At 45.0% G+C, this 19641-nt stretch overlaps 1 protein-coding gene across 1 annotated transcript in view; it reads left to right on the forward strand.

Moving 5' to 3' along the window:
- The window catches only part of KLHL29 (kelch like family member 29), a gene marked incomplete at its 5' end in the record, with an annotated part of 253744 nt that overhangs the window by 200697 nt on the left and 33406 nt on the right, over nucleotides 1–19641 (forward strand). Inside the window, 2 exons of the mRNA XM_084261767.1 lie at nucleotides 4723–4982; nucleotides 17767–17965. Of these exons, the coding sequence (XP_084117893.1) occupies nucleotides 4723–4982; nucleotides 17767–17965 (459 nt within the window). The remainder of the gene's footprint in view (nucleotides 1–4722; nucleotides 4983–17766; nucleotides 17966–19641) is intronic.

Consider the following 19641-nt stretch of genomic DNA (forward strand, 5'->3'; position numbering starts at 1 on the left):
TAAAACAATAATAATCAACCAAGTCCAGTTTACCACTGTGTTAATTGTCACTGCTAACCTGGCCTGCTGGAGAGTTGAGTGGTGTGATTCAGCTGGTACAATGCAGGCATCAGTCAAGAATCTATGGTATTGTCTTCTGCTCTTCATTCCAGCTTTTATGTGTCACTTGTTTAAAAGTCTGTTCTCGAATGGGTGGGTGATGGGGGAATGGCACCTGTCTTTGTAATCCCACTGCACTGGCTGTGCAACTTGAGCAAGGGCTCTGCCTCTGGCATTGCTTTTTTCCCAGCTTCCCTTCACCGCCTCTTAAAAGTGATTAGATCTCACAGCCTTTCCAGTAGCAGATATGTTTTAAGTTGGACTATCTCTAATGATTCAGCCACAAAACCAAAATACATTTGTTTCACTAAATCAATGTGAGATTTCTCTTTTCCTGTAGTTAATATTTGAATTCAGTGAACCGTGTTACGCTATGAAATAGTAGAGTTGCTTATAAGTTCGGTGATATATGGCCAGTCACTGGAATTTTGTATTCTCATTTGGAGAATTCATGGAGTGTAATTGCTTACTTTTATTTATAGCTGTGACTGGATTGCTCTACAGAGATAGGAGAGCATTTGCCATCTACAAAATTTAGGGAAAAACCTTTTGTCTCCTTCATGGCTGTGGGGTTCTTTTTGCATTCCAGCCACCTCTGCTCCCCACAAAGCCAAAATAAGCTAGAAATCAGCTTTTTTCCAGATTTTCTGGAGAATTTGTGAGTATAAATAGTAATTGTCTCCCATCAGTGGCCATGTATAAATAGCAAGAAGGGTGGAGGGAAGTCTAGAGAGGCCCAAAGAAGTAAAAGCCCCAAATTAATAGGTCTGTTTGGCACATCACAGCACCCATCTCAGGGGAAATTCAGGTCATCCTTTTTCAGCCATGAAGCTCCAGCAGGGTCCTAACTGGTTGATGTCTCTATCCTGGGCCTCTTAGCAGTGTTGGGCAGAGGCACCCAAATCTGCTTGCCCTTTCTGGTAGAAACATGCTGCAAATGTGTTGGGAAAAATGTTTCATTTCAATGGGAGATTTCTTAACTAGCTTCACTGGGCTAATTATAGCCACGTTCTTTCTCTCCACCACATGCCATCTCCTCTGATTTTGTCTAGACCATGAGAAATGACAACAGTTTTGTGCTGACTGATGCAATGATGCTGACAAGTTCGTTCAGGCACCATATGATAACTGGGCAAATGTTTGCAAACTGGTCAGGACATCATAGGTATTTCCTGTATCCATATGCTGAAGACTTGAGGGTGGGGTTTTTTTCTTTTCTTCTTGGGTTTTTTTTTCCCTTTATTTGTTTTACACTATCAGCACAGCTATGGCTTAAAGCCAATTTCAGGAGATTCATCAGTATCGCGGTTTGAGTCTGTAATGCCACCCAATCACCAAAGTGAACAACTTCTGATCTTGTACTTCAACCTGCTGCCTATAAAATAAAAGTATTTTTACTGAAGTCTAAAGAAGCTGGTGGAACCTGTTGGATTCATGGAGCAGAATAGGAAGGAGGAGGAGCTGTGAATTTTCTTAGACTCCTGGGCAAAGGCCACAAAGTTTGCATGTGAGGGAGCTATGAGAAAAGCTGAGCAGTGTGTCAGTGATGAGACCTGCCTGAATAGACATAACGCACCTAAAGGAAGGTGAGGCCTTTATGGGTAATTTTTTGTTCATCCAAGGTGGAGAATTTTGAGCCAGCTGGAAAACTGTGTTGCCCAACACTGGAGAAACTGAAGCATCCACCATATCTGGATATAGGTGAAATAAGGAACATTTACAGGGAAAGTGAAATCTTTAGGACAATAAATGCATCCAGAAGTCTTCCATCTATCTCCCATCTTCACATACTTTTGACACTAGTAGGAATACCTGAGAAATAAGATCCCCAGCAGGATATACACAGATTATGATGAGGAAATGCATATTTTATGCTAATTTTAGTGATATCCAAGTCATCATCTAGAAAGCATCTCTAAATACAGTATTTCATGCACACAGAGGGTGCTTATATCAACCACAGTGCTTCCCTCATACTGTTACCTCCATCTCGCTGAGTAAACCTTCCTATCCATCTATCTCAGACTTTATCTCAAGTCATCCCACTCCCAGAAATGTGGTCTTAGCACTCTGCCTATCTCATGATGACTCTGCACAGGATCCCACTTCATAATCATATCTAACAGAAGTGGAGAATACTGGCTGCTGATCTGCAATGCTGTGACAGACATAGAAACAAATATGCTATCTAACACTGTTTCGAACCAGTGAGAACCTACTAGATTACATCTGATATCAGTTAAATCCACTCATAAGTCTGTAATGAACTGTCTTAGAGCATTGGGAATAGCTTAGTAATCAGCAGTCATACTCTGTATGGACCCAAGGTAAAACTCCACAAAAATATGTTGGTACAAATCTGGTGTCACTGTAGCAAAAGCAGCAATTATTGTAAACATCTCAGCATCCAAAGGAAAATTACTCTGGAGCAGAAGTGGTCCTAGGTTGCCTTTGTCGTACCATGGAATGAATCCCACTAGTTCACATCAGCCCTCATCTTAAAAAGATATTACTGTGCCCAGCTTGCTGTTGTGCTCATCACATCAAAAGTGATGAAGTCCAAAGATGTGTGTCACCAGGTTCTTAACGTACCCTGGTCTGTATCTCCCCAGGACTCCTCTCTTGATGACCTTATCATAAATGTGGAATCAGACAGGGGTGATGTTATTTGGGTGTGCCACAAAAAAGTAAAGCTCAAAGGGACAAGGTGAAACTGCTTGGCCACCCATATACCAGGCTGCATCAATCACCCAGCGTCGTTAGAGAGAGAAAAACCTACCTAGACCAAAAGAAGCCAGTTGTGACTAGTGTTTCTTTCTCCACCCAACACCACAGGCCGGGGATGGCATGGGAACCTTTCCTGATAAAGGCAGACCCAGTCCCTTGAAGGCAAAGACTTCTTGCAAGTCTTTTCCATCATGTGCTAGTAAATGCCTGCTTAATGAGTCAAACTTGATATTACCTTTGTTGTAAACCCTATGAATATAGGAGCAGTGTCATATTTGTCTTTCACTTGAGAGTTTTCCAAGCAATGATGAGAGTTCTGGGCTCTGTTAGGTGATTATTTTACGCCCAGCCATATGTATACATAAAACTGTGCCAACAGACAGAACCAAGGAACTTGAAAACACTTTTTACAGGTTTGAGTTTGGGTTTTTTGAAAAGAAGAAGTTTTGGGGGCTTTTTATTTCATAGCTATCTGTTTGCAGCCTGTCTCAGGGCAGCCTTGGAGTGACAAAATCTACTGAGAGAAAGCATTGCTCCAGTCCACTTGAGGAGACATGTTCATCAGAGCCAGTACAGTCAACTGATGCAAAATGACATAACCTAGTTGCAAGAATCCTGGATCTGTAAAAGAAAATAAAAAGAGTTGGGGAACAAAACCCCCAAACTCCTAATCTCATGCCAGGTTAAAAATAAAAGTCATAATCCCATTTTAACAAAAGCCACTTATGGGGTAGCGTGCAGGTTTTCAGTCTGATGAAGGCAGAAGCTGGGTGTAGGGAAAATTCCTGGAGCATTTCCAGCAGGAGCAATCTGAGGAGAGTTTTGTTTGAAGGGATCAACGGGGCTATCACATGCTCCTGCCCAGCACTCTGAAATAGCGCGCTGGGATATGACTCTGCCCAAACGTGGCATACTGCTCCTCTGCCAGCGTAGAAGCCTGCCACTGGTACCAATGCTTTTGTGATCTATTACAGTCTGTCTCTCTTACTTTTTATGTTGTTTTTTTTCCTTGGTCCTATCTCTTAAAAGGAAATATTCTGCCTGTTAGGAGCAGGTTGGTTAACAAAAGCCAAGAGAATCTGAAAGTTCCTCTTACAAACGCCTGAAATTGGTGGGTTTTTCTTCCTGAACAGCTGAAAAGGAAGAAAAGTACAGTCCAATGTGTGGTGTAGCACCGCTTTAACGCAGAGCTACACACTGTGCCGTTACCGCTGTTTGCCGGGTAGGAGATAATGCTGTCTCCTCTGTGCATTATTTTCTTTGAAACCTACTACACAACATTTAACAGAAGGCGTTGGTATAATCTGTGTTTTGCATAAGGGATGTCATCACATTCAGCAGCAACAAGGTTCCTTTGAAAAAAAAAAGGTGGGGGAGGATTTTTTTTTTATTAGTATTACTTGAAGTAGCTTAGTAGCTGAACAGGGCAAAAAATTATCATAAAGCGATGGCAGCACCCTCAGAAATGTCCTTAGTGCTGTTTGCATTTGTTCTTAAGTGTCTGCACCGGCATTTACATCTTCACTGTTTCTTAAAGCAACATTGTAGGCGGTAGGAGCAGCAGCAGTCTCTTGGCTGGGTTCCCATCCCTTGGGAAGCCCCAGATTCTATTATGTCAGTAGGTTTCCCCAGCGCCTTGTGAAGGCTTACCCAAAAAGCAGACTCCAAAAGCACATTTCTCTCCCCATCCCCAACTCAGTTGTTAGACTTCGATTCCCTACTTGAAACTCCTAGAATTGGTAATCCAGGGTGCTGCTTCTAGTTAACTCCCTGAAATTAATTAGGATTGGAGGTTTATCCATGGCACCTTTTATTTTTTTCATCTTCTTGGTAAAAATGTACATCTTGCTTTTAATCATTCTCATTTGGCTCTTATTTTTCCCCCCCTCCTTTCAGAAAAACAGCTGACTGCGAGCAACTGCTTAGGGATATTAGCCATGGCCGAGGCCATGCAGTGCACTGAGCTGTACAACATGGCCAAAGCCTACGCCCTCCAGATTTTCCCAGAGGTGGCAAACCAAGAAGAGATCCTTAATATCTCAAAAGACGACTTCATTTCCTACATGTCCAATGACAGCCTGAACACCAAAGCTGAGGAGCTGGTGTACGAAACGGTGATAAAGTGGATTAAGAAGGACGCTGCAATCAGAGCTCAGGTAAAAATAATCTCAATGGCTTCACTCTGTTTCATGCCTGTGAATGCATCTTGTAAAATAGAAACCGTCCCTGTGCAATTTTAAACATGAGGGTGCATGGGAGATGGGATGGGCAGTTTAGATTAAAAAAGAGAAGGGGATGCAGGCTGTGCACAAAATGTATGTGATTTCACAAACTGTCCCCCCACACACACTTCCTCCCCGTCTGATCATGTAGAATCAAAATCTCGTTTGCAACATGCACAGTACAAAGCTGGGGCTGGGAGTTGTTGGCTGCAGGCTTGGTCGGAGATAAATCAAGGAGGATTAGAGTCGCGTGAGGTGCTGCTTTAAGAAGGGGATGCATTTTGGCAACAGTGGGAAATAGAAATCTTGTCAGAAAATCTGTATCTCCTTTGATGCCATGTACTGAATGAGTGTAACCTCAGTACATTAAAAAAAAAGATTCTGTATCTTTACTGGCTGCTTAAATAACCCCTTGAGTGTTATATATTTATTAGTTAGCCTTTTGTCAACCATCTGAGCTACACAGTCTGCTTTTGACTCCAGAAACAGTGTATTACATTGCTCAGCTGTCTTCAGATAAATTCATGAAGCGATGGCTGTTTGGAGGCTGGTGATTGTCCTTGGGACCAGAAGATGTCCCTGGTGACATTTGTAAACCTGCCTTCAGTGCTGGTCTTGAAGTCAGCTTACGTGCACAGTGAATTGCGGTGGTCCAAACCTCTCCACTTGGAGGCCAGTTCTCCCCACACCCCCCAGAGAGGAAAGGATGTTTCCACCCTTACCGGTCCTTTGGAGGCCAAAGTTGCTGGCCCATCCAGCAAGGCCAACTTCTGTGATTCTCAGTCACAGTTTTGGCTAGTTTAAGGAGGACTGTCCAGTTGCTTATGAACCAAACTGGGATTCAGGGAAACACTTGGCCACAGTGTTACTGCCATCCCATCATGAAAGACTGTACCTTCTTGATTTAAATGCGAATTCACCTAAATGTGCCCTGGGATATTAGATACATCATTGGATGTGATCCAGAGCAGCTGTATCTCTGTCCCTCACCTGGAAGAGGGAAGAAATAGCAATTCCCAACCTCACCAGGCTGGTGGATGAGGATAAGCGCATTACAGATGATGGGAACTCCATGCCACACCAGGCCACGCCCTGCCAGCTCACCCTGGGACCTGCCAGCAATCTGCAGCTCCCTGGGGCTTTGTCTGTCCCCTGTCCAGTGCGAGCAAGTGACATAGCTCAGTGGGACAATCCTTGGCTGGGAACCCACTCATCCCTCTGACCACCTCCAGCACATACCAGGGATGCTGTTTAATATTGCCCAATATTATTACTGCCTAAAACATTTACACAGTATCACTTATTTCCTGAAATGGGCCCCTTTTTGTCTCTCCCTGCCCTTGAAAAAGACTCTCTTTTACGGAGTGCTTCGCTCCTTGCTGAAAGTTTGATGACAGCAGTCAGCACTGTGCAGCTCTGAGCTCCAAACCTAACGCGACCTTGGGGATTATTCCCAGAGTGCAGGAGCCCTGGAGCAGGAGCCTGCTTGCCTGGTGCAGACAGAAAGTGTCACTCACAGGCGGCCTGGCTGCCTGTAATTTTTGAAAATCACATTTTCAAAATTGCTGGGTTAAATATTTCCATCTGCACCCTGCCACAGGGATGTTACAAGTTTTCTCACCCCACTCTCACTGGTGCCACCACCACCGTTGCCTCCTCTCTTTCTTTCATGTTGGGTTGGTTTGGGGAGGTTTCTTTTCTTTCCAAGTTGCCTTTCCCACAATGCCTTTGTAGTTTGCAGTGGCAGCTTTATTTGCTTCTCCAAATTTCTCTGTGGTCCTTTGGTGTCATGTATTCCTTTACAAGAGCTTTTAATTTTTAATTTGTATTTATCCAGAGATCAGGGTCTTGAATAAATTAAAGATACTATCTGATAAGTATTTTCATGCCCAATCCTACCACTAAACTAGTTTCTTTGGATTGTAGCTCTCACTTTTTTGTACTCTGGGCAATGCTTGATGTATTATAAAGCTCTTACTTAAATGGGTACTTATTTTCTAAAAGTAGGAACTCATACTTACCATGAAAAGTACTGTCTTTGCAGTAATGACTTCTGCATTTTCCGAGCCCAGGAACAAATAGCTCTGACAGGGGATAGGAAAGAAGATAGACCTAAATAATCTTATTTCTGATAAAGATGATGAGTGAAAATTCGTGCTTGGTGTGCAGCAAGGCCCACCATGCCAGGAAGTGTCCACACGCCCATAAGATGCACAGGCTGCTCAGAGCTTTGGAGAACTGGGTGACCGTGGCAATATCAAACGCCCAGTGGACCTTCTCACAGGAGCTGTGAAATGGGTATTTTAACTTCATTCGCAGTTTGGTGAGAAGGATTCACTCAACTCTTTCTAGACTCTTTGAGGTGGGGAACCAGCACATTGAGTACACCACTCACTTCTGCACCTAGCCAGTGGGATCCAGTGAGAGGGCTGCTGGAGAGGTTTTAGCCATACATTGCAACAGCCCTAAGATATGGCCTCTGCTCTACTGAACTTCCTGGGTGACCAACCTGGTTTTATTCCTCTCTCACAAAGGCAATCCTGGCAGTTAAATCTTTCAGGGCATGGATTTCCAGAGTCTGTCATTTCTTCACATCTCTCTCCTCAATTCCCTTAGTCTGACAGGCCAGGCTCTATCTGCATGGTTTTATTTTCAATAGCTCAAATGGCAGGTGATGAAAATGCCTCTTTGGCAGCTTCTTCCAAGCACTGAATTGATGACTCTCCCAAAGCTGGATGCATGGCACAAACACAGGAAGTTTTGTGCCCTTCATCTCACCTGTGTGTCCACCTTCCCAGGCCAAGCCTGGCAGGAGCTCACTCAGCAGAGACGCCCCAGCCCAGGAGCTTGGAAAAGCAGCCTTCTCTCTAGATCAGCACCCTCTGTCCCCAGGGCAGCTGCAGCCCTCCAAAACTCTCCCTCCTCCAAAACTCTAGGAAGTTTCCTTGCAAGCTTCCACCTGAGGACAGTAAATCCCACCACTCTTGTTCCGTTCACCACAGCTTCTTGTGCTGTGCTCTTAGGACAACTTCATCACTGCCTCCCTGTCTATCCCCTTTCTGAAAGACTCTGGGAAGGAGATTTTTCAGCTGAGCCTCCCATTCTCCTGGAAGGGTGTTGAGTATGCTATTTTCCTGCTCTGCTCTGCTTTTCTAAGAATTCTTCTTCAGGTATCTAATTGTTTCTGCCGTTGTTAATTCTTTCCCCACCGAGCTGGAGGGCAGTGTCAGGGAAGGAACCAGGATTTGCTTGCAAGGCAAGTTGAAAACCTGTGCTTTGGCAGACTTAATTCTGCAGACTGTGCTCATACAGAGTCTCACGGTGCTTCTGAAAGTGCTCTGTGGCATGACAAGAAGCAAGCCTTGCTACAGCGAGAGAATAACCGTGCTTTAAAGGTTACTGATCCATCTACATAAGACAGAGAGGCAGTTTGGAGAATGACGTATGTATTAAGCTAGGATTTGGTAAATAACTGCATCCAGTGCATTGGAGCAGCACACTGGCTCTTATGGTAACGTTTATGGAGCTATTTTAGTGCTGCCAGCAGTGCAGTTGCATAAAATTGGTCTAACCAAAAGAAGCAGCCTGTGATGTGTGGTCTGGCCTAGGAAGGTAATTCCCTGTACCAGCAGACACAGAGCACTGGCTGTAGGAGTCCTCTTGGATTGCTTGTCCCCAGATGAAAAGCCTGCAGCCAACTGACACATCTGGAAAAGCTGAATTTACTGGGTTATCTATTTATTATCTATTTATTGTAGGGTTTATCCTAACAGCGATCCCCATGATAGGCTTACCACAACTCTGGCAAACCCATGCAAAAAATATATTACATAATGGAAGCTTTGCTGTCTGGGAACCAGGATGGTCTGAGCCACGCAAAGTCGCTGAGATTTCTGCCAGGCCCTACCTGAGCTCATCTCCTGGCTCTCTGCATGGCTGTGGGCAGGCCATTTCACCTTTCTGCCCCCGTTCCTTACACTATAAGCTGGAGGGAAGTGATGCCTCCCATGTGGGCTGTTGGAAGGATCCGCTGGATAACAAGCCACGTTTTCTTCTGGTACTAACGACTGCCAGAGCTGCACAGAGCTGCAGTCGTGCCCAGCATCAGGACAGGATGGGGATGATGTGAAGCTGCTGGACGTGCAGCGATTTGCTCCCTGCCCAGAGCATAGATGTACCAAAGCTTAGTGGAAACCTTCCCAATTTCTGGTCCAAGTCCAAAGTCGTATCTCTCTTCACTGACATAAAAAAACCACATAGTGGTGTGGTTGTTAATAGCAGAAAGCCTGGGAAAAAAAGACAAGAAGATATCCAGTTACATAAAGCTTCTCTCAACCCTGAACAACAAGAGAGGAGAGGACATTTAACGCTAAACAGCATCTTCATGGTGCCTGAGAACCAGAGATGCGTAGGCAAATTGGAGGTAATTTAGAGAAGAGCAACACAAATGATTAAAAGACTGAAGGAACTGATGTGAGAAAAAAAAAGATTAAAAGATGTGAATATGCATGACTTGGCCTAATGACAGTTAAAGAGGGATAAACATGTACAAGTGTTTGAAGCCCCAAGGAAAGGAGTTGCCTGAAAGGATGGAAGGGGTGTAACGATAGCAAGGACCACTGGGATGAATTTGAGACCAAGCAAATTAGTCCAAGCAAACATAAAGCCCACCTGAAAGTTCTGTATCTCTCAGTGAGGATAAGGAAAGGTGATGGAGAAAGAAGGAGAGGATTTATGTCAGAATTGTTACAAATGCCAACAAGCTGTATTTTGGCACTTTGGACACAAGATCCTACAGAGGAAAAGGGGTCAGTAGCTGTGAGAGAGACGATCAAGATCCCTGGTCTGAGGTTGGGCTGTTAAAATGGTAGTGTAATTTCTCAGGCACTTTTTCAAGAGTCTCCAAAGTTACACAGAAGAGCATCTTGCTCCAATAAGGTAGAGAATGTGGCAAGGAATGAGCACAATCCCAAGCCTGCTCTGTGGCAACAGGGAGGCCATGTTATGTTCAGATGCTGATACCCAATACCAGCATGTAAACTTAAGCAGGTTCATCATAATAGGAAATTAATTGATCAATCAATGTACTTAAGTCATTAACCTTCAGGAAGACAGTGCTGAAGCAAGCATGAAAAGGAAGCTTACGAGGGAGCCTAAGTGAATTAGGCACTAGCACTCAGTTATGGTTCAATTAGGCTCCTTTGAAAAGCCCAGACTACCCTGATGCTTTGAAATCCATTTGTGGGAAGAGCAGACAAATTCAAAAAGATGCCATAATGAAAGTGCAAGAAGCTCCAATTTCTCTGAAAGGGAAAAACACAAGGGATGAGCAGTAACCCCTGTGATTTCCCAGGGACAGGCTGCTCAAAGAGCTCGGATTTAAATGAGGTTTTTGCAGACACACTCAGAGCCTGCACAGGCTTAGAGAGCCAGAAGAAAAGGCAGCAGTGGGAGCAGAATCAGTGCAGGAACACGCCCTTAGCGATATATTGGAGGAAGAAACTGCATTAAATAAAAAAAAAAAGGAAAAGGATGCAGGTGACATCAGCAGTTCCTTCAATCCCTCCTGTACTAAACTTTTAACTTTTTTTAAAGGGATACCCTTGACCAAAAACCTACTGAATTATTTCTTTGAAGTTTAAATTGGCTTGCTGACCTCCCTTGTCTCTCAGACTCTTTCAGTTGTGGTTCTTTCAACACATTTACCTATTTCTTACGAAGTACTTCTGTTGCTGCAGCAGTGGCCTTACAAAGGCACACATATGCAGCCCCTCACACATGCTTACTTGGGTTGCCTTGTGCTGCGCATGGCCCTGGCACTAGGGATGGCCCTCTCAAAACAAACCCATTGTATGCCATTGGCAAGAAGCGTTTTGGAGAACTGCTGCACATGGATTCGTATGCCAGTGCATTGTAGGGGTGGATACATCAGGAGTTTACTTGGGTTTATGAGAGAGTTTACAGGTTCCAGCCATTTCGTTGTTGTCAGTGTGCTTTTGTGGTGTGTCTCTATGCATGCAGGTGTTTGAATAGGTGGCTGCCCATGAACAAAAGAAACACCACTCACCTCTCTAGTAACCTGTGGGGAAGACAAGGGGGTTTATTGGATAGTATAGTCAGCAAAATGGAGATTACCTGGTAAATGTGGAGCTTTCTTAACCCCCAGTGTCAGGTAAATTCCAGGTATGACAGAACAATGATTTATCTGCCTGCATATTTCAAAAACTCTCCTCATATTACTGCTAGAAATATCTGTCTGGGTGCTGCTTCGCAGACAGTTCGGAGGAGAGGACAGCAGTTCTGTTCATGCAGCGCTGATGACATTACGGTGTTTAGTCAGCTGTGCTGCTGTAAAGATGTCACGTTGAAACCTTATTTCAGGAAGACAGAATGGCTGCTCTTTCCTTCTTGCTAGGCACGAGATTTATGCACGTGGCATCCCACCACTGAGCCACCGGCTGAACCCAGCACCTGCGAACCAGATTTTCTGCCACATGGTTATCTCATGATAATTATGGGGCTGTCGGCTGACATGCTACCAAGCCTTTTGCTTTGATCTGAAGGCAGCATTGCAATTCCAAGAAGTCAATACAGGTGGTTAATAAATATACCAAGTGCTCCAGAGAGCTTAGGTTGGGCTTGGATGCAACATTGGGTGTAGGAATGTGCAGCAGGTTACTGGAAACACAGAGTGACTTTGTAATGCCCAGGGGTAAGAGGTGTCAAAGCAAGTACCCTCTCGACAACTGCAAGGCAGTTGCAGAGATGTGGGGGTTGGTCTCTTCTCTTGGGTGACAAGCAACAGGATGAGAGGGAATGGCTTAAAATTGCACCAGGAGACATTTTGGTTAGATATCAGGAAGAATTTCTTTACTGAAAGGGTTGTCAGGCATTGGAACAGGCTGTCCAGGGAGGTGGTGGAGTCACTGTCCCTGGAGATATATAAAAGGCGTGTGGATGAAGTCCTTAAAGACATGATCTAGAGGTGGACTAGTCAGGGTTAGGCTGTGGTTGGACTCGATAATCTAAAGGGTCTCTTCCAACCCAGGTGATTCTATGATTCTGTGATTGCCAAACAGCAGAAAATCCAGCCAAAAAAGGTGTATTTCTGAGAACAACAAAGCAGTGCACCAGAGCTGTTGGTGCACTGCTCCCTCCCAAACCAGCCAGCTCCCTGCTGGGCTTGCACTTGGAAACTCGGACCCAGCAATATTTGGAATATCGGGTTGGGTAACCTGCTGGGGATGCCTTGCCTGGCCTGGGGTGGTTGTAAGGAAGGACCATTTGCATCACCATTCCAGTGTGCCTTCATGCTTGGCCACCATGGCACATTCCCAGCTGTCACTGTGGGCAGAGCCAGCCGGGCAATTCATTACCTGGCCACACGTAGACATCAAAGGCTAGCATCTGCTGTTCTCGGTGGTTGGGTGGTTTTTTATTAATTAGTGTGCCCTCCTCTCATCTGAAGGATGTCTGTGCAGTGGGGAACTAATGCTACTTCAGATCTGTCCCCCCATCCATCCAACTAGTGCCTTGCTGCATCTCTCAGATCAGATCGCTGCAAGAGTCTCAACCCAGAGTTTACATAAGATGACAGATTTCCTTCGTTGCTCACAGATGAGTCAAATATATCCCTACTCTATAATGTTTTTAAAAATTATCTTGGAATTACGCATAAAGAGCTGAAACAGCAGTTTGTTGGAGCAAGCCCCCGTCATAATGTGGGTAATCTAACTTCTGCACTTGTAGTTCTAGCCAAGGCCTGTTTCTTTAGGCAGATAGCACAAAGGGTCCTTTGTCAGAACAACAGTGAACTAGAGAGACACATGAGTTATAAGGCACAAGGGAAACATTATTTTAACCTCCTTGGGCAATGCTTCAAAAATGTTAAAAATCTTGAGGGCTTTCCAGTGTAGCATTCAAGAAGCAAGAAATTTGACTCTTGTCACAGTAAACATACTTCCTTTCAAAACTAACTGCGTACTCTTGTAGCCCAAGTCTATGCAGGAGCACATTGAGAGTCCTTTTGGAGAATACCTGTGAGGGTTTTACTGGATTAGAGGTTTGAGAATAAAAAGGTTATTTTTAATGTGATACTGAAGAAAGTTTTATAACTGACACTTAGAAGATACCAGGACAAAGCCCACTTGCAAGCAAGCATTCATAATACCGATATAATTAGTAGGAGAATAAATGTCACAAAAAGTATAGCAAAGTAAATGTCCTCACTCAAACTACCAGCCAGGAACAACAAGACACATCCTACTGGTCTGTAATCTAATTTGCTCCAGCTCTGACCTGCCTACTGAGATGAGAGTAACTTAGACGTGAACAGATTACTAGGGAAAGGCTGGAAAGGGTCGACTTCAAGGTGTAGCGGATCGTGTTGATCACATATTCCTCTGAGTTAAGGCTGACCCAATGATAACATGTAGGCTTCCTCGTAGCGAGATCACAACCTTCCCAACACGGCGCCCAGGGCAAATAGAGGTGAGAATTAATCACCCTCCACTTTGGGTTGACATCTGGTTGCCGACATCTCAGTGTGGCATGATCTGAGTCACACGCTCCCTCTCCCAGAGCTGATAGCTCACAGTTTTAGGCCAGAAGGGGACATTGATAGCTCTGTTTTCCCTGGTGCGTGATGCAGCCACTCAGCTCAGATTGCCCCAGGGACTGTGTTAAGTGCGTTGACAAAATCTCTATTAATTATAACATAAGTTTACACGTGTCTCGCTGACAAGCAAATACTTGCTTGTGTGTACCTAGTTAGATGCCTGAATCTAGAGCTGAATGTCTCCCCCAAAATGTTTAGGTGATTAAGATGTAAAATCTCCTAAGTTTTTTCTATCCCTGGTATTTATGAAAGGCACTTGCAATTGCAGGCTGAAGACCCTGCTTTCTGTTCAGCCCTCAAAATCGGCATCGGTGAAATAGGCACCTTGAAGTAGGCCAGATAGCATCTCTCAAAAGTCACTACTGTACTATGTCCCCAGTGGAAGTCCAGAAAGCCTTTGGCAGGTGGTACCAGTGCCCTGGCTTCTGTAGGATCAGCCTGACAGTGAATGGCACCACAGGGGTATCTGGCAGCATCACCACTGCAAGGAGTCAATGGACAAGATCTTCTGCTGGTGCAAAACCCAAGCAGCTCCCATCATCCAACAGGAGCTGTGCTGAGGTTCATGTCACCTGAGAAACCAGTCCTGACAGTCTTCAAAAACTTCCCTAGCATTTTAAGCAATAAATTCATTAGACTTTTACATAATGGTGTCCATTTTCAAGGAGCTGAGGCATGGTCTCCCATGTCTATGAGTTGATAACTCCCAGTTTTAGACCAGAAGGGGCATTAATATTCTCTGCTTCACCTTGGTGTGTGATGCAGGTTGTAGAGTAGTTGCAAGCGATTCCTAGCAAAAAACCTGAGAAATATTTCTGCTTGTCCAGCCAGCACCCACAGCTGAGTAGCGAGAAGAAAATGCCCCCAGAGTTACAGGAGTAAACTGCAACTCCAGGGACCAGAGGTTGCTGTCTGCTGGATTTGTCAACGTGCCCTGTGCAGGTATTCTGCTGCTTTAATAAAAACCAGCAACATCAGTAAGTGTAGTAGGTATTTCATAGCTGTAGAAGGAACAACGGAAAGACAAGAGAGAATGGAGAGCAAATAACAGATGGTAAGGAGGTTGAAATGCTTTATGGTGCTTATTCCAGTCTTAAATGAAAAGGATAATAGTAACAGGATATTTAGTACAATCATAGCTAACGGAGCTAGGAAGCCTTCATAAGGGAGAATCCCAAAGAAAAAGGCTGCTGATTGCCTAAATCACTTGAATATTCTTAAATCAGTGAGGCTAAATGAAATTCACCCTCGACTATAGTGCTTAAAAGAGCTGGTGCAAAAAGCCGTTGGTTTATAAAAGCCTCTCCTGTCTTCTAGAGACGCTGCAATGGTACGTACTCTTCAAATCCCTTGGTGAAAAACACTGCGATTATATGTACCCTTAATGCCATCAGCAACGAGCTCGAGTTGCGACTGCGCACAGTCGTGTGCGCACACACACACACACACACACACACACACACACACAGAGCTGGCTTTTTCTAGTCGTTTGAGCAAAAAGGAAGAATAGGAGTGAAAAGTGACATCGGTTTTGATATGTGACATTAACTTTCAAGCTGATGAAAGGGAGCAACATGTTCTAATTATTATTCCCCTTCAAAATAAGCCACGAGCTCAGACAAAAGAGGAAGCAGGGGGGAGGGAAATCCAGGAGAGAAACAGAATCACATTTTCTCACTTATCTAATTAAAGCAAGGTGGGCGAGCGAGAAGGAGAGCTTGCCGTGCCCAGGCAGAGACACTGCCCCTTTTATTCTGGGAAAGGTGGGAGGTGGAGGTGGTCACTCTGCCAGGACCATGGGAATTGTCCATCCCTGCCGAAGGGCAGCTCCCTTCCCAGTGCTAATTCACGCTCAACTTTGGGACGTCGCAGTGACAGTCAAACCCTGTGTCCTGATTTAGTGGCACGACAGTTGTGCCTGTGTTTTGTGCTGCTTCATGTTACTGCTGCTTCCAGGTACCTGCCTCCAGAGCAACAGAGGCAGTGCTCCCATGTCCCACCACACCAGGGAACCTCTGTACACTCCATATATAGTTAAACTGCCCTTTAGCAATTCGTATTGCTTCCTGAGCCGACTGTAGTGGGGATTAACCTCCCCACCGCTCATCCCCAATATACCCACTATCCGCATTATTCCCGTGTCCCCATGCCACGTTTCGTCTTGGCTCCCATGTAAGGTTAAACGCCCCCAACCTTCTTAAAAAAGGCACTTCCTGAAATCAGAGCTTTGCCACCCACTGCCATATGTCCACTGCTCCCTCTCCTACAAGGTACCGTTTAATGACATTAAGGTATCTGCAGCCAAGTGCCTGACATTTATGACTCCGGGGAAGAGGAGTAGCCGTTTTACCTCCCAGAAAGCACCTTAGAAATGGTTTTCAGCAAATAGAAAAGAGTGTCTTCTTTTCTAGTTTGGAGGCTGATAAAGTGAACTCAAGCCCCCCTCAGCCCTGCGCTGTGCTGGAGGTAACAGTGAGGAGCCATGGACTCTCTGCTCATGTGGGATTTTTCCAGAAAATGAGTGCTGTTGTCTTTTCTGTGCCTTTTGCTTCACTTTTTCATTCCCAGACCACCGGCTGGGTGGCCAGACCTAAACAATTTTGGGCTGTACCTCAATTTGGTGGCGCTGGTGCCAAGGAGGGCTGGTGAGCAGGGGCCTGAGACCCTGGTCATCTCCCTGCTGCCATGTAGGGTCCAGCTCTCTCTGGGTGGTTGCATCCTCACTTTGAGCTGACACGGCTCTCTGACAGGAGAGCGGTGCGAATTGCTCTCAGGAGGAGAAACCCTGTTTTCCTCCTAAATGAAGCCTGCTGCTTCAATTTGGGTGTGGAAAGGGGAAGCCCTGGAAGCAGTCCCGGGTGCCATTGCCTCCTCACCTGTCTGGCCAGCCCAGTATCTGGCTCAGGCTGCATCCCTGCCCTCCCATCTCACTGTACTCTGCCCCATTGCCATCCCTGCTCCTGCTGTGACTTGGCTGTCAGGGACAGGCGTGCTGCTGAGAAAGAAAGTGAGAGCCAAGTAGCTTCTGGAAGACCAGAGGCATCTGCAGGCCAACAGATGCTGCTGGCACCCAGTGTTTCTCAGGACCAGTTGCACGGACCTCAGGAATATTTATTTGCATCCTGGCCTCAATCCCAGTTGGGATCTTAGGATGCTGCCACTATATGAATATTTATTACAAGGGATGATTATCTTTTCTAGCTGCACACCCTTAGTTTGCATCCTGTTTGTGTGCATTGCTCCTCAAGAACCGCATTTTCCTATTGCTCTGCTTTTCGCTGTACTCTTGTGCTGTGTTGTGATATAACCAATTATATATAAAAAGAATAATCTGGGGATGGACTCTTGGTTTCTCGATTGCAGTTTTCTCTCTTGGGGTTTTCTTCTCCTTTAAGCTGCGTTCGGTGACAGACAGCTTCATTTGCTCAGATGTCCTTTGCCCTCCGAGGTTTAATGTATTTATTTAGAAGATGAAACTTAACTGTCAGTATTTGTATAGCACCCTCTGGAGTCTGACTTCCCCAAAAATCTAGAAGTACATGATTTGTTTCACCAACAAAGAAACCCCGTTCATTAAAAGTTTTTTTAGCAAATTGGCTGATAGTGCTGAGTCTCTGCCATCGCAGCTGTGGAAATCCACCCAATTTTACCGGCTTTTGTTTCCCATTTATGGTGCCAGAAAAATGCTTGCTTTGGAGGCTTTTTTACAGTGCAGCAACCGTGCTCACATTTCAAGGTTAATTCAGAAAACTCAAAAGCTTACTCTGTGTCTCCTGTGCATGAGGTGTTACATTCAGCCTGAGTTCAGGATGAGCTTTTATTTCAAAAATCCCTCCATCCAGTGCTACATAACAAGAGTTGCCACCTTTGGAAGATTTATTTTCAGTCCCCTGGGACCAAAACCAGCCTGGGTCGAGGAGCACTGAGGCCTGTGTTGTCTCTGTCACACCCAATTGCTATGCAGGGTTTGTACACAGTATCCATGGCAAGCATCTTACCAGGGTGGGTGACAGGGTATGGTATGCAGGGAAGGAGGCAGAGATGCCAAGCATCCAAACTCCATCAGGAAGGCTACAGTGTTTCATTATCTCCCCCCTGCAGTACGCCGCGGAGTTGCTGGCAGTGGTGCGCCTCCCCTTCATCCATCCCAGCTATCTGCTGAATGTTGTCGACAACGAGGAGTTGATAAAGTCTTCAGAGGCTTGCCGGGATCTAGTGAATGAAGCCAAACGTTATCACATGTTGCCACACGCCAGACAAGAGATGCAGACGCCAAGGACCCGGCCCAGGCTCTCTGCAGGTAAAGCAAAACTTCCTTCAGTGACACCAGGTCTCTGGTCCAGCAGTTCCTAGCCTAGCCAGGACATGCCCAGGAATGGGACACGGACCTGGGCTCCTTCCCTTCCACACCAATATGCTGAAGAACTTCTTCATGGTGAGGATGACAGAGCACTGGCACAGGCTGCCCAGGGAGGTTGTGGAGTCTCCTTCTCTGGAGATATTCAAGACCTGTCTGGACACCTACCTGTGTGACCTGTCCTAGGGAACCTGCTTTGGCAGGGGAGTTGAACTTGATGATCTCTTGATGTCTCTTCAACCTACAATTCTGTAATTTAAGCTAAATTTTCCGTTTCTGCTTTGCTTGAGATTTTTAGTGCTCCTGAAACTAGATTTAGAGGAGCCTAATTATTAGCTTTGGCAGACTGTGACATGCACCTGTTGTCCTGAGAATGAGCCCCTTGCCCTCCAATCCTTGGTTTCTCTAGCTGCAAAAACAGGTGAATAATTTACTTCTGCGCCATTCAGGGGAAGATTGGACTAATATTCATAAAACAGCTTCACTTTCACAGCACTATGTAAATATATGATTTTCAGACCATGAGCCTTACAGTACCAGTTGAGGCTGTTGCCTGCCTCCAAAACAAATTGATCACACATGTTATATTCCCTTTTAAAAACCCAGCAGCTATGGAGAGACGTGCCGCTTCAAGAAGTTTCTCACCTGAGGAATGCATACATTTTCCTTTTTGGAAAAATATATGAAAAAATCCCAAGTGCCCAACTCACCAGCAGCCCCCATATCACAGTAGTGTGAGAAATACCCTAAATATTTGCTGAACAGAGAGTGGGGCAAGTATCATGTAAGAGCACTGCATCCAAGACGGAGTCAGATGAAACAGGTGAACTGTTTTAACATGCTCCCTGTACCTCTGCATCCCGTAAGGACAATCACAGAGCCCGGGAAAACTTCCCGTTGCTGCCACTGATGCTAATGTGGCACGGAGATGGCATATCAAACCACAGCATTTGCAGCTTCTGGAGACTGCCTCATCAAGGCACCTTTCAGAAGGATGAAGTGTAGAGGACTTTCAATAACAATCTACCCTAAAAAGTCTTTCATTGAAGACGACTGATGGTGCGATGTTTGAAGGGATTTTTTTTTTTTTAAAGTGCTTATTTTATGTATATAAAATTGTAGGTGTAATATGAACCGTTTCCAGAAGCTTGTTGATGAGGGAAAAGTGATTCTCTCAGGGTAAGAGAGGGTGATTATAGTTTTTTTTAGGTCAGAGTCTAATTATATAGAATCATGTTATTTTGCATATCAACGGCATTCATGCAGGCACAAAGGATCTCTAAACACCCTTTGTGGACTCGCCGCAGCATGTCACATGCCCTCTCGAGGTCATTGATTATAATCAAGTTATGTCTTACACAGGTGATTAGATTTTCTGGTGTGGTGCAAAAATAATGATCGCTTGTTACTGAGAAATATTTATTTAAAACTCTACGGCACTTTAACTTAATAACTTTTAAGAGAGTAACCTTGCTTGAATGACACAAATACATTTTTTGAAAACATTAATGAAGAATGACGATAGCCCCTTACTCTCAAGACACATTTCTCTCCGCCACAGCTCCTAATCGCACTTGCTGGCACTCTCACTTCTGTGCTGCCAAACCCCCAGCCTGTGC

This window comes from Gallinula chloropus, assembly GCF_964237585.1.
Source record: "Gallinula chloropus genome assembly, chromosome: 3".
NCBI classification, from domain to species: domain Eukaryota; kingdom Metazoa; phylum Chordata; class Aves; order Gruiformes; family Rallidae; genus Gallinula; species Gallinula chloropus.